This window comes from Bos grunniens, chromosome 10, assembly GCF_055505025.1.
Source record: "Bos grunniens cultivar Pamir isolate PY7600 chromosome 10, Bosgru_T2T1.0, whole genome shotgun sequence".
Lineage (NCBI taxonomy): Eukaryota > Metazoa > Chordata > Mammalia > Artiodactyla > Bovidae > Bos > Bos grunniens.
In genome coordinates, this window is record NC_141174.1 from 96,480,748 (window position 1) to 96,494,224 (window position 13,477).

The 13,477-nt window shown below is 47.3% G+C and overlaps 1 protein-coding gene across 1 annotated transcript; it reads right to left on the reverse strand.

The window, feature by feature from the left end:
• Positions 1–8,486: 8,486 nt before the first annotated feature.
• On the reverse strand, positions 8,487–13,225 carry DRD1 (dopamine receptor D1). The gene is made up of 2 exons (XM_086319020.1): positions 13,098–13,225; positions 8,487–12,050 (listed from the first exon to the last, which is right to left on the reverse strand). The coding sequence occupies exon 2, from the start codon at positions 11,544–11,546 to the stop codon at positions 10,206–10,208; it is 1,341 nt and encodes a 446-aa protein (XP_086175146.1). The 5' UTR covers positions 11,547–12,050; positions 13,098–13,225; the 3' UTR covers positions 8,487–10,205.
• Positions 13,226–13,477: the final 252 nt, after the last annotated feature.

Sequence of the window (13,477 nt, forward strand, 5' to 3'; positions counted from 1 at the left end):
GAAAGGACCCTTGTTGTGCGAAACTAAGACCCCTATAGGGTGGAGGAAGGGCCTGCCCTGAGGGAAGGAGAGGGGCTCTGTGGGAGGCAGACCCACTGACCTGTCAGCCCCAACCAGACCAGGCTTCAACTGACCATCAGTGGAACGTGAGCACGGTATTCAATGACGGCTCCTTCTCCCAAGGACACACCCAGCGGCTGCAACTAAAATTCTACTTTCCTCACCCCTGGTTCAGCATGCTTTTAAAAAATATATATATTTTACTTATATATGTGATATACATAAGCACAAGCTTCTTGTAAAAACCAAGAAACATAAAAAAGGAAAGAGTGAAACCCTCCTCCCCCTTGCTCTCCCCAGAGACACTGCTGTTTCCAGGTAGGTAGGCATTTTTCTACATCTTTTTTTAAATGTAAATATATACTCCTTAAACTGTTTTAAACAAAAGAGATCATGTGGTCCATATGATTTTTTTAACTTGCCTTTTGACTTCATGAATATCTTTTCATAATAGTGCACACGGGCTCACCTTTCTTTTTCACTACCACCTCCCATGGACCTCCTACACTTGAGTTACTCGTTTCACTTAGCTGGCTTTTAAAGCAAGGCTGCAGCCTTTACACAGGCATCTCTGAGAACACAGGTGAGGATATACATAAGCCAGATTCCTAGAAGTGGAACTGCTGGGTCAAACTGTATGTACCATTTAAAGCTGGCTGTTTCTATCAAATTTCTCTTCAATGTCATGTCAGTTACATTCCTGTGAGCAGGGCAGGAGACTGGCTATTTCCCTCCCCTAACCTAGAGGTTCTGCTGCTATTCTTTGACACGGCCACATCCAAGCATGACATTCTAAGTTGCATGATCCCATGAGAAGCAAATGAGCTTTAATTTCAACATGGGTGCAATGGATGCTGTCTAAAAATGGCATGACAATTTACTTTTGCCTTGAAAGTATTACAACGAGGCTATTTAAACAGACTGTTGCCTTCTTGCCCTGGATCCCCTCTCAGAGTGGACCGCCTTTAATCCTCTCTTAAAACAGTCAGGAACACGCTGTTTTATGGCAACCACACCATCAAACAAGGAAAAAACCAGCAGCTCTTTGGGCAGAATTAGAATGGAGCTCCCTCCTTCCCCCTAGTTTAGCAACCAACAGCAGAGTGTGTTAAACCAGCATCTTACAAATGGGGTTGGACATTATCTTAATTACAGTCAACATGTTTATAATGCTAAATACATCTGACCTAAAAACTCAGCCTCAAAACAGCATGCATGCGGCTAGATAATCTCAGAATGGGCTGGTGACATTTGGTTGACATTTCCTCTCTCTCTCGTGTGAAAGGGTTGATCACTCACCAGCGATAAGAGAGACAGCCCTAGCTTGCCATTTAAATCCCCTTCCAATTACTTTCCTGCGATTGTATCAGTACTGGAGAAACTGAACTTAGCAGAGATCAGCCTTTGCAACTTCAGCAGAGTCAACCCCACGGTGAAAATTAAGGTATGTGTGTAAGCAGTATTCATTTTCATAAAATGATTAATTCACCCTTGGACAGCAAGGAGATCCAACCAGTCCATCCTAAAGGAAATCAGTCCTGAATACTCATTGGAAGGACTGATGCTGAAGCTGAAACTCTGATACTTTGGCCACCGGATGCGAAGAGCTGACTCATTGGAAAAGACCCTGAAAGATTGAAGGCAGGAGGAGAAGGGGACAACAGAGGATGAGATGGTTGGATGGTATCACTGACTCAATGGACATGAGTTTGAGTAAGCTCCGGGAGTTGGTGATGGACAGGGAAGCCTGGAGTGCTGCAGTCCGTGGGGTCACAAACAGTCGAACACGACTGGGTGACTGAACTGAACTGAACCACTCATTTAAAAATATATCCACTTGGGTACGTCTGTGTGCCAGGCTATGCTGGGCACTGGAAGGAGAGTGTAGAAAAGGATCCATTCTGTGCCTCCAGGAGCTCCCGTGAGAAACAGGGACACAGACAGCACCCACAGGATGCATGCCCTGCAGCGGGCTGCCAGCCTGGGGGAGGAAGGGCCACAGAAAGGCTCCGCGGAGGCTGACACCTGAGATAAGGCCCAAACAGATGCAGACAGGAGGGAGGGAGTCCCAGGTGCAAAGAGAGAAAAGGGGTGTCAGCAGAGCCTATTTGAGAGCAGATGGCTCAGACGGTAAAGAATCTGCCTGCAGTGCGGGAGACTGGGATTCGATCCCTGGGTCGGGAAGATCCCCTGGAGAAGGTAATGGCAACCCACTGCAGTACTCTTGCCTGCAGAATCCCATGCACAGAGGAGCCTGGTGAACTACAGTCCATGGGGTCGCAAACATTTGGACACAACTGCGTGACTAACACACAAGAAGTGAGCAAGGCTGCAGGGAGGGTATGAGGAGGGGAGGGACAAGCCACTTTCAACTGACGGTCTGGCTAGTCACTCAGATGTGCTGAACGTGCCCTCAGAACATGGAGAGCATCCCAAAGCAATTACTTTGACAGCCTAAGGGGCCTCATTTGGATCAAATTTTCTAGTGAGTTTCAATTCATCTCTATTCCAAGTCTGTATCTAGAAGACCACACAGTGCCCACTCCTCAGACCTATGTTTTGCAGGTACTGGAGTTCCTGCCTCGGGCATTCTCACTCCCTGCCTGTGGCTGCCCAAGCTCTGTCCATCCCTCTAGCCCAGCTCCAACACCACGTCCTTTCCAACTCTGCCCATCCCAACGCCCTCCCAGCAGCACTTCCCTCGCCAGGCATTTTCCCCGCCCCGCCCTGTTGTCTCATCCCTCACCGCCACCCCCTCCCAAAGCAGCGCCGAGGACCAGCCAGGCATAGATGAATGTTTGCTGAACCAAACTGTGTAAGGATGCCCTGATCAAACTGATGGCCAAACGAGGAGCGCTTTGACCTTTGAATAGGCCATCTCCTCATTCTGTTATCTTTGAACTCCACAGGGTGACAGTGTTAAAATTGAAAGGGCCTCTTGACTTTAACCTTGTGCTTTATTCAGACCACCAACCTTAGTCTTGCTCATGTTCTAATCTGGGTAAGAAGATGGGTACCCGGGGTTTATATACAATCCTCTCTATTTTTTGTACACGATTTAAAATGTGAATGATAATAAAAAGTATTTTTTAATCCACTAGTATGTGAGGTGATGTGGAAGCCCACTTAACAAGTAACTTGTTTGGTTAGGCCTGGTTCCTGGTAAACAGAATGGGTTCCTGATCAAAAGAATAAGCTTTAAAGTCCGACAGCTCTAGATTTAAACCTGCTGCATCATTTACCAGCTGTATGACTCAGGACACAGCACAGGTCCTTTCTGAATCTTCATTATTTTCATCTGTAAAATGGGGGTGTTGATGATGGCACCCACCTCACAGGGTGAGTGTGAAGGTGGAATCAGATAATAAAAGGATGCACATGGTACAATGCCCAGGGGCTCAGAAGAATGGTCCTACTGGCATCACCTGGCATCGCCTGCTGTTAGCATCATCATTTTCCTTCTTCTTATATCTTATTTTTAAAACATTCTTTGGTGATGGTTTATGTACATACCTATCTCTACTTCAAGCTCCTCAAACACTGGGATGCTATCTGATTATTTCCAGCATCAAACATCGGAGAAGGCAATGGCACCCCACTGCAGTACTCTTGCCTGGAAAATCCCATGGACGGAGGAGCCTGGTGGGCTGCAGTCCATGGGGTCGCTAAGAGTCGGACACGACTGAGCGACTTCACTCTCACTTTTCACTTTCATGCACTGGAGAAGGAAATGGCAACCCACTCCAGGGTTCTTGCCTGGAGAATCCCAGGGACGGGGGAGCCTGGTGGGCTGCCGTCTGTGGGGTTGCACAGAGTCAGACACGACTGAAGCTACTTAGCAGCAGCCGCAGCAGCAGACACATGACTTGAATCACAGAAAGTGCTCACAAACTTTATTGATTGCAAACGTCACTGATTATATACATCAGCACACATAAGAATGAGGGGTCTTCCCTGGTGGTCCAGTGGTTAAGACTCCAGGCTTCCAATGCAGGGAGCCCAGGTTCCATCCCCGGTCAGGGAATTTGATCTCTTATGCTGCAACTAAGACCCATCACAGCCAAATTAAAAAAAAAAAAAAAAGAAATGGAGGGACAGTGGACAGTGTATGCAATGACCTCTGTACAGCGAGTCAGACCTCAGGGAACTGTAGGCCCCTGAGATCTCACGGGGTTCCACCCATACATGCTAGAGCGAGCCTTGCAGGCCTGCACACATACACCAAGCACTGCAGAAATAAACGTCACTGAGACTGTGGTTCCAGCATCCCCTGTTTTGACTTGCTCATGCTTTCATTCATTCCACAAAGGTTAACGAGCAATTCCTGTAAGACAAGCAGTGTGCTGGATGCTCAGGAATATATGCGTGCTAAAGTCGCTTCAGTCGTGTCCAATTCTTTGTGACCCTGTGAACTATAGCCCACCAGGCTTCTCTGTCCATGGGATTCTCCAGGCAAGAAACTAGAGTGGGCTGCCATTTGCTTCTTCATAGGAATATATGGAGAAAGGGAAACGAAGGCGGGTTTTGCTCTCAAGAGACACATAACCTAGGGAAAGAGAGAAGTAAGGAGATTATTTCATTCCAGTATGGCAAAGCCTTCAAAAGAAATAAGAAGGAGAATAGAAGAAGGAAGAAAGAAGGCCTTCTGCAATTAAGTCCTGTTGTTGTTTAGTGCTAAGTCGTGTCTCCTTTGCGACTCCATGGACTGTAGCCTGCCAGGCTCCTCTGTCCATGGAATTTCCCAGGCAAGAACCCTGGAGTGGGGTTGCCGTTTCCTTCTCCAGGGGATCTTCTCAACCCAAGAATAGAGCCCACATCTCCTGCATTAGCAGGCAGATTCTTTACCACCGAGAGACCAAGGAAGCCCTAATTATGCCCTACTGAATCTTAAAAGATAAGTAGGAGCAGGCAAACAAAGGAAACAGGGAAGGGTGTTCCAGGCAAGAGGGCACGGCGTGTGCAAAGCGTAAAGACAAGAAAGGACTTTGTACACTCCACAAGCTGTAAGAAGTTCCGAATGTCTGTAGAGATAGTACTAGTGGGAGTGGCAGAGACCACCAGGGTTTGTCTGTTTTTCCTGAAAGTAACTGGGAGTCACTGAAGAATGTTAAGAAGGGCATGAGCTAATATTGGCATTTTGGAATTATCACTTTGTTAGCTTTCTAGCAGCAAAGAGAACCAGAGAAGGCAATGGCACCCCACTCCAGTACTCTTGCCTGGAAAATCCCATGGACGGAAGATGCTGGTGGGCTGCAGTCCATGGGGTCGCTGAGGGTCAGACACCACTGAGCGACTTTACTTTGACTTTTCACTTTCATGCATTGGAGAAAGCAATGGCACCCCACTCCAGTGTTCTTGCCTGGAGAATCCCAAGGATGGGGGAGCCTGGTGGGCTGCCGTCTATGGGGTCGCACAGAGTCGGACACGACTGAAGTGACTTAGCAGCAGCAGCAAAGAGAACAGACTTGGAAAATCTATCATATTCCTATTTTACCGGTAACAGATCTAATATTGTCAAGCCAGAAAAAAATCTTAGAAATCACCTCTTCTAACCCACATATTGTAGAGATGAAAAAACTTACTTTCAAGGGTTATAAGGCAGTTTATCAAAACTACTTATCTTTTAAAAATTACTTAGTGAAATTGAAAACTCTGCCCTACAATTCAGTCCCTCTAGTTCTCACTTTGCTGGCATAGCTCCTAGATAGGCTCCTTTCTATGGACATAGCTCAGGGAAGAGCCTCTTCAACGACTGAAAGCATTTACCTGGTCTGAGAGCTGGTAGAATATATATTCTATGAGCATGAGAAAAATTGTAACTGGTTCTGTCCATTTTCTCCTAGTGATTAAAAAGTTAAACCCTTTTAAACCAGAGATTACTCTTTGAGCTTCTAATACTATTTAAATTACAACTCCCAAATCTTGAATGATGTAACAGACTCAAGTCCAAATGCTGCTTTTTTTAATTCTGTGCATTACATGGTGGTTACTTAACATGACAGAAGGCAACAGGACCAGATTGGCCTGGTAACAAGGTCTTAGAGGGGTTCTCGGTGCAGTAATGCTTACCATCCCCTCAATCCTCCGAAACAAGAGACAGGTTGATTATGTCATGTTTATATCCAGGAAATCGCAAAGAAACCCACAGAGGTGCACCTAATCTACGTAATGCTACAGTCTTATGATCCACGGGGTTAGTTCCTTCAAATGACCACAGTAACCAGATCAAGCAGTGCGGTACATCCCAGTTTTAACAGCCCAGAGCTGGCCAGCCATCAAGTCATCATTCCTGAAGCAAACTGTGCAGGGTTAAGTAGATTTCATAAACTAAAACACCAGGGACAGGTTTATTTAGTAGCTATCTAGTGGGAAAAAATTAAGGCAATTGTCTTAACCATGCTGATATAAAAAGCTACTTGCTTCAGCAATACCAGATAACCACAGCAAAAGAGAATGGGAGAATCCCAAACCACATGCACTCTGAAAGGTATTTCCATTTGCTTTAGCAAACATGCAAAAATTCAAATGCATAGCAGCTCCATTATTAGGAATACAATAAATATTGTCATCAATCCCTTCCAAGCAGAGATCCTACAAAGATGCGGTGAGCCTAAGATTTCAGACCTCAGGACCCTTATAAAACACGAGCATCATTTCAACCCTCACAAGAATCTGTGTGTTTAATTCCATTTCTCAAATAGTCAAACAGGCTCAGAGAGGTACAGTCCTTTGCTTACTCTCTCACAGTTTGAAAGTGGCAGCTGCAATGTGAACCCACGTCTATCCAAAACAAAGCCCGGGCTTTTTGCGTTCCAGGCCCCCACATGTGGACTGGCTCCTGGCCTGTAGAAGAATCAAGCTGAGATGTGTCTGTGTAGGCCTGGGGGAAATCATGATGGAGCCGCCAGAGAGTGCAGCGTTCAGGAAGTCCTTGAGACTGGACTATTTATCAGGTTTGCTATTTAGATGACCTCCTCCACTGAAGAAGTTAATGCAGAGGTTTTGTTCTTCCCATTTAATGGATCAAGACAACTGAGACTCAGAGACCATGACTTGCTTAGATCCCAAGAAAATCAACAACTTTCCTGCATAAACTCCAAATCCGCCAATTGGAGCCCAGGGCTCAGTGTCCCTTCCTTAAGACTTCTTGTTATTCTATTGCCAGTAAAAGCTCTGTATTTATCTGAACAGGAAAGGCATCTTCTTAGATGGAAAGGAAAAAGAACACCTCTTTAAACTGTCTCTGTCTTGCTAAAGTGTCTTACATGTATCTAGTATTATGAAGGCTCATCAGGATAGTTAAATGAAATAAAATGACGTATTTTAAATTTGCTTTTATGGTTGTAAATTAAATTCTCTGAAATATTTTGTCTGTCAAATGAACATTTCATAAGATACCCTCCATTCATCCCACACGCCAGAAACCCAAAGTACAGCCTCATCCACAGTGTCCTAAATTTTACGAGTATTTAATAGTCTTTATTTTTCATTCTGCCAATGAAATACACAGTGAAAGCTTTTGTGCTGTGTTTCATTGGTTGGACAACAACAACCCCGGGCATCACAGCTCATGTTGCTGGACTACTAATTACAAAACAGCAAAATTAAGCTGCAAAGAATCAAGATGTGCAGAAAGTTAGGAAGCAGAACGAAAAGGCATCATGCTTTGAGTGAGTTCATTCTAGATGTGTTCATTATCTGCCAAAGCCTAGGAAAGGCAAATATGGAATTTAAAAAGACACCATCTGTTGTGTGATGTTCAAATTATAAACTTAACCCTTAATTTTTACATCACCTGCTGTTCAATCATTTTCCTTTGGGATTAAGAGGAAAAAAAAAAAAAAAGCCAGGTTAGTACATGATCTAAGCAGGTTTAGCAGGATCAATGGAAGTTTTGTGTAAGACTTTTAAATAACCCAGTATCACAGTCTGTATAGTTTCTCCAGAAAGAAATTCTTATATTGTACTCTTAAAACAAATACTAGTCATACAGTGGTTGCCATTAAGTCACAGGTCCACGACCACACAGAACAAGCCAGTCTTTTCTGTAATTTTTATGTTATTTAAAATCTCTAGACTCTTAGAAAGTAAAAATAGAGATTTTAAAAGTCTTTTAAATCTGTAAAATGAAAAGGAGAGTAATTCCTTGAGCAAAGAAGGAAGTGTATTTTTTTTTTTTAATTTTTGGTGGGGGGAGGGGGGAGAATGTTTTTGAGACAGAAGGAAAAGTTTATAGCCCAAAGCAACTTTCTGTTTAAGTATCCAAAGGCAACATATGCCACACATAAGAGGAGACTACCACTAAAAAGAAAAAGAAAAGCAACATATCCTTGAAAATGCCCAAGTTTTCTTACGTGTAGATCTGAAATATTCTAGTTTTTAAAACTCACTTAACTACTGTAGCACAAATGCAACATTCAGGGTGGTTTTGAGTTCACAAAATAATTTTATTATATGTAAGAAAGCATACAGGCAGTAAAATTAAGAAAACATTCACAATGCATAAATAACACAGACCTGATGCAGGAGATAGTTTTCGGTAGATATCTTCCTTGTTACCCACTACATCTGAATGTTGAGTCAATTACTTATCCACAAGAATACTTTGTAAACATTTCCAAAAAATTCTCTTGAAATGCCCCACATGAATTAGTATCTGGCAACAGAGACTCAGAATACTTTTTACAATCCAGGTGATGACACAGGAACTTGATGCCAAAGCACAGAGAAAGGGCTAGCATTTGTCAAAAGAGATGCTGATGGCTTTAGGGTGCTTAACACGAAAGGAGAAAGGGGCTCCTGTTTTTTCCGCCAACAGAAGTGTCTTACTCAAGGATGATAACGAGGCACTATCTGCTAGTTTTATACCATTAACAGTTAGACTTTTTAAAAGAAATCAATTCTAAGTTCAGATTAAAGCATTACCAAAATAGCCCCACTGAGCAGCTTGGCTGGTAAGACGGAGAGGAAGGACTTGACCTTTGCCCCTGGGTGAGACTCTTGTGACACATGAGTTAAGGACACTCACTGTCTTCACTGCACATCTCTAACCAGGGCAGTCATTTATCTGGTTCAGAAAAGCTATCTGACACAGGATATGAGCAAAGACAAAGAGGGCCAATTATTTTACATAAATACAAAATGGCATATACTTTTTATTGCCACCTAATATAAATTTCGAGTTGGATTCTTCTTCAGCTGACTTTTATTTCAGATATTTACAGAACTGCAAATCATTCTGCTGGGAAAGTCTTTGTCACATAAAAAATTTTGAACACAAGAGTGGCTATGCTTTTTTAAAATCTTTCAAAATCTTTTTAGGAGAATAAAGCTATCACAGCATTTGTCAATTCTCATCTCCTATTTAGCTGTGCCAATAAATTTTAAGGAACAGTCACAGCTTCATTTTCTGTTCGTCTTTGCTGCGTTTCTGGAAGTTACAAATGAGCATTTAGGCTCTCAGAGAGTCTGTGTTTGTTTCATTGGCTTATAAAGTGCTAGTCAAATGAACAAAATGCTATTTTAAGATCTCAGATAACTCATTCTATTAAATATGATAAATATAGATTTAATATAATAAATTTAAAATATCCATATAATACAATAAATAAATAAGACCAATATCAACTAAGCATCAATTCTGGGAGAAAAAAAGTCCCATTCCTACTGTAAGGCTCAATTTTTTTTTTTTTTTTTTAGGAATAATTTATAAAGGCATGCACCTACCTTTACAATCTGAAAACTTTGCTTGGACCAGTGTTAGCACCTGTTTGTACACAGCAAACTCAACCCTTCTCATTTCCTTCCTGGAAAGCTTCAATTTTAAAGCGAAGCTGTTCATTGTTGATTCTTTGCCCTATTTTAAAGTCCTAAGAATCAGTTTCTAAAAATAACTTTGGAGCCAAAGACAGGTCCCTTGTGAACATTCGCTTCACCTGTGTCCCTCCTGATTCACTATGAACACCACAGAAAACACACTGGAACGCAGATTAAAGTGTAGATAGCTGTGTGTTGAGGGGAAGCAGCAGGGGAGAGCTCGCCCGACATCTCGAGTCTCAGCACGCCTTAGTTTCCTCACCACGAGCCTCAGAGAAAACTCTTGCAGCTTTTGGGACGAGCGTGACTGGCAGGATTCGCCCCAGAGCTCAGGTCGGGTGCTGCCCGTTTTGTGTGATGGGCTGGATCTTCTCAAGAGAGACGTCAGTGTCATAGTCCAAAATGACAGACAGGGCTGGGGACAGCTTCTCCAAGGGCTTGGCTATTCCCACCGCCTCCTCCTTCTTCAGGCCCTCAGAGGAGCCCACAGCGTGTGGGATCAGATACACCACATTGCAGTCCTTGGAGATGGAACCCCGAGGCTCGTGATGGCTGGAAAACACCACAGCCCCATTGTTATTGATGCTAACCGTCTCTATGGCATTATTCGTCGTCGGGCAAAGCCTGTAGCATCCTAAGAGGGTGGAAAATGCCTTCCGAAAATCAGCATTAAAGGCATAAATGATGGGGTTCAAGGAGGAATTAGCCCACCCAAACCACACAAACACATCAAAGGTGATGGAATCGATGCAGAAGGGCTTGGTCTCTCCAGACCCACAGAAGGGCACCATGCAGTTCAAGATGAAGAAAGGGAGCCAGCAGCACACGAACACCCCCATGATCACCGACAGAGTCTTCAGAACTTTAGTCTCTCTTTTGAAGGACATCTTAAAGGAGCTTTCTGGTTGAGAACACTCCATGGGGTTTCCATTACCTGTAGTGGTCTGGCAGTTCTTGGCATGGACTGCTGCCCTCTCCAAGGCTGAGATACGCCGTATTTGTTTCTGGGCGATCCTGTAGATCCTGGTGTAGGTGACAATCATGATGGCCACAGGGATGTAAAAGCTTATTAGAGAGGATGAAATGGCATATGTCCTGCTCAAGCTGGAGTCACAGTTGTTGATGGTCTTGCCCAGGGAAGTGGCATTCCCCTCAGAGGGACCTGTGGGTTTCGCCTTGTGCCAGCTGAGCTGCACGGGGATGAAGGAGATAAGAACCGACAAAGTCCATGCCACACTGATCAGAATGAAGGCTGCCTTGGGGGTCATCTTCCTCTCATACCGGAAGGGGCTAGAGATGGCCCAATACCTGTCCACGCTGATCACACAGAGATTGAGGATGGATGCGGTGGAGCACATGATGTCAAAGGCCACCCAGATGTTACAGAAGGACCCGAAGGGCCAGAAGCCAGCGATCTCGGCCACTGCTTTCCAGGGCATGACCAAGACGGCCACCAAGAGATCCGATACAGCCAAGGAGATGACAAAAAAGTTGGTCACCTTGGATCGCAGGTGGCGGAACCTGATTACGGCGGCACAGACCAGCGTGTTCCCCAGGAGGGTGGACAGGATGAGCAGCGACAGGAAACAGGCTGTGAGAATGCGGAAGGAGAAGTCCCTCTCCGCCACCAGCCCGGTGCCTTCCATGGTAGACGTGTTGAGAGTCCTCATCTTCCTGAGGGTGAGCACAGAGGGGGCTCGGACACCCCCAAGTTCCTAAGCAGGGATTGGGGATCGGTCAGACCTGCAGGAGTCCTCACGGGCCACGCAGCCCCTTGCCCAGCCCCACTTGCTCTCCTGGGTGGAGGTCCTCACCAGCATTCCACCAGACGGCTGCAACAACCGAGTGGCAGGAGCCTGCCCATGGCAGTCCGAGTCAGCCCCTTGGAAGGTCCCTCTTGCTCTCTACAACTGTCTTCTGACTTCCTTGCTCCAGGTCACTGTCGTGGGGACAAGATGACCCTTCAATGCCTCCTGGAAAGCCCTGGTTATTTAGCATATTCTAAGCTGTCAAGCCAGAGACTCTCAGGCCTCTACCGAGCTAGTCAACTGTCGTCACATTCCGGGTCTGTGGCCTCTCTGGTGGTGACAGATAATTCTCCCCTCTGAGGCGCAGCTTAAAATACATGCCCCGCTCCTCCAAGCCCCGGGCTCTGCAGCAGCTCCCCTAAAGCCCTAGAAAGCAAAGAGAAAGCAAAGGTCGTTTGCCGAAAGGAGCAGATCGCATCTTCACTGTCAAGCCCAACCCAGCTCCCTCTGAGCCACCTACCTTGCCTTGGGGTTGTCTCTCTCCAAGCCCCCGGGAGCTCCTGGAGCTCGGAGAGCAGTCTTCGGAGGCGATGCCGCGCCAGGGCACCCAGGAGGCGCGCCTGAGTCCTGCCCTGCGCGCGCAGCTAGGGTTCCGTGACCGATGCGCAAAAATCGCAGGAGCAGGTTTGGGACAAGGATCCCGGGCCAGGTCTACAGAGAGCTGGCGTTGCCCCCCACTGCCTCGAATGGCTGGAGGCGGTTCAAAGCGGACGAGACCCCGGGAAAGCGCTTCCAGGCTCTCGGAGAGAGGGCACCCCCAGTACTACTCACCTGGGCAGCTACCTTTCTCCCGGGGCCGAGCGCCCGGGCACCCCTCGAGCTGCCTCTGGCCCCTCGGGGATGAGCCCTGCGCCTTCCCGCGAAACTGCCCGCTTCCTCCCGGGAGCCCGTGGGCACACAAGGCAGAGAGAGCCGAGCTTGTACCGGAGGGCGCCCGGGCCGGCCGGATTCCCTCGGGGCACAGCCCACCCCGCCCCCGCGTCCCCTCCCCTGCCCCGGAGGCGGGCCTCGCTTGACAGGCAAGAGTTGCGGGCGACAGCCGCACGTGGTTCGCCCGGCTGGTGCCGCGGGCGAAAGGGGTGGGGGGAGCCCAGCTGAGTGCTTGCCCGTCCCGGGTTACCCCGCCAAACCCCGGGCCCCTGGAACCCGGGACGGCACCGGGACAGGGGCCCGTGAGAAAAGACCCCTAAGTGAAAGCCTCAAGCAAGCCCGAGTCTCCAAGAAGCAAAGCTCCGCGCGCCATCCAGCGCCTGCGGGGGTCAACCCCATGCCCTTCTCATGACCAAACGCAAGCTGGGAGCCGGCTCACTCTTCCACGCACATCAACCTCCAGAACAGCCCGGCTCCGACAGGCGCTGCCTCCAAGGGCCCCTCAACTGGGATGAAACGTGCCCCGCGAGCGCCTGTACTCACCGGTCGCCGGGAGGGCTCCGCGCAGGAGCGCGCCTGGGCGGGTGCGCTCCACTGCGCCCCGAGGGCGCTCACCTGGCGCCCAGCTTGGGTAGCGCGCGCGTCCACGGCTGTGGTCAACGCCGGACTGCAGCCTTTGCCCGGCGCTCGGCGAGCGCTGCAAGCCCAGCGCCACGCTTTCAGCGGGCCCGGGGCGCCCTCTGCCGGCCGTTTTGGCTTCCAGCGCCCCGACTGCGCCCTCTCAGACCCCAGCCTCGCCGCGCCTGGACCCACACTTCCTCGACCATGACTGCCAGAACCTGGGAAAGGGGGTGGAGTTCTCTGCTTTAAATCCCTAAAAACTGACAAGGGTGAAAATTTTCTTTTGCTGGCACTTCATTCCT

Bases quoted from the DNA above. Each gene is read 5' to 3' on its own strand.
- DRD1 (XM_086319020.1), bottom strand. From the start codon at position 11,546: ATGAGGACTCTCAACACGTCTACCATGGAAGGCACCGGGCTGGTGGCG.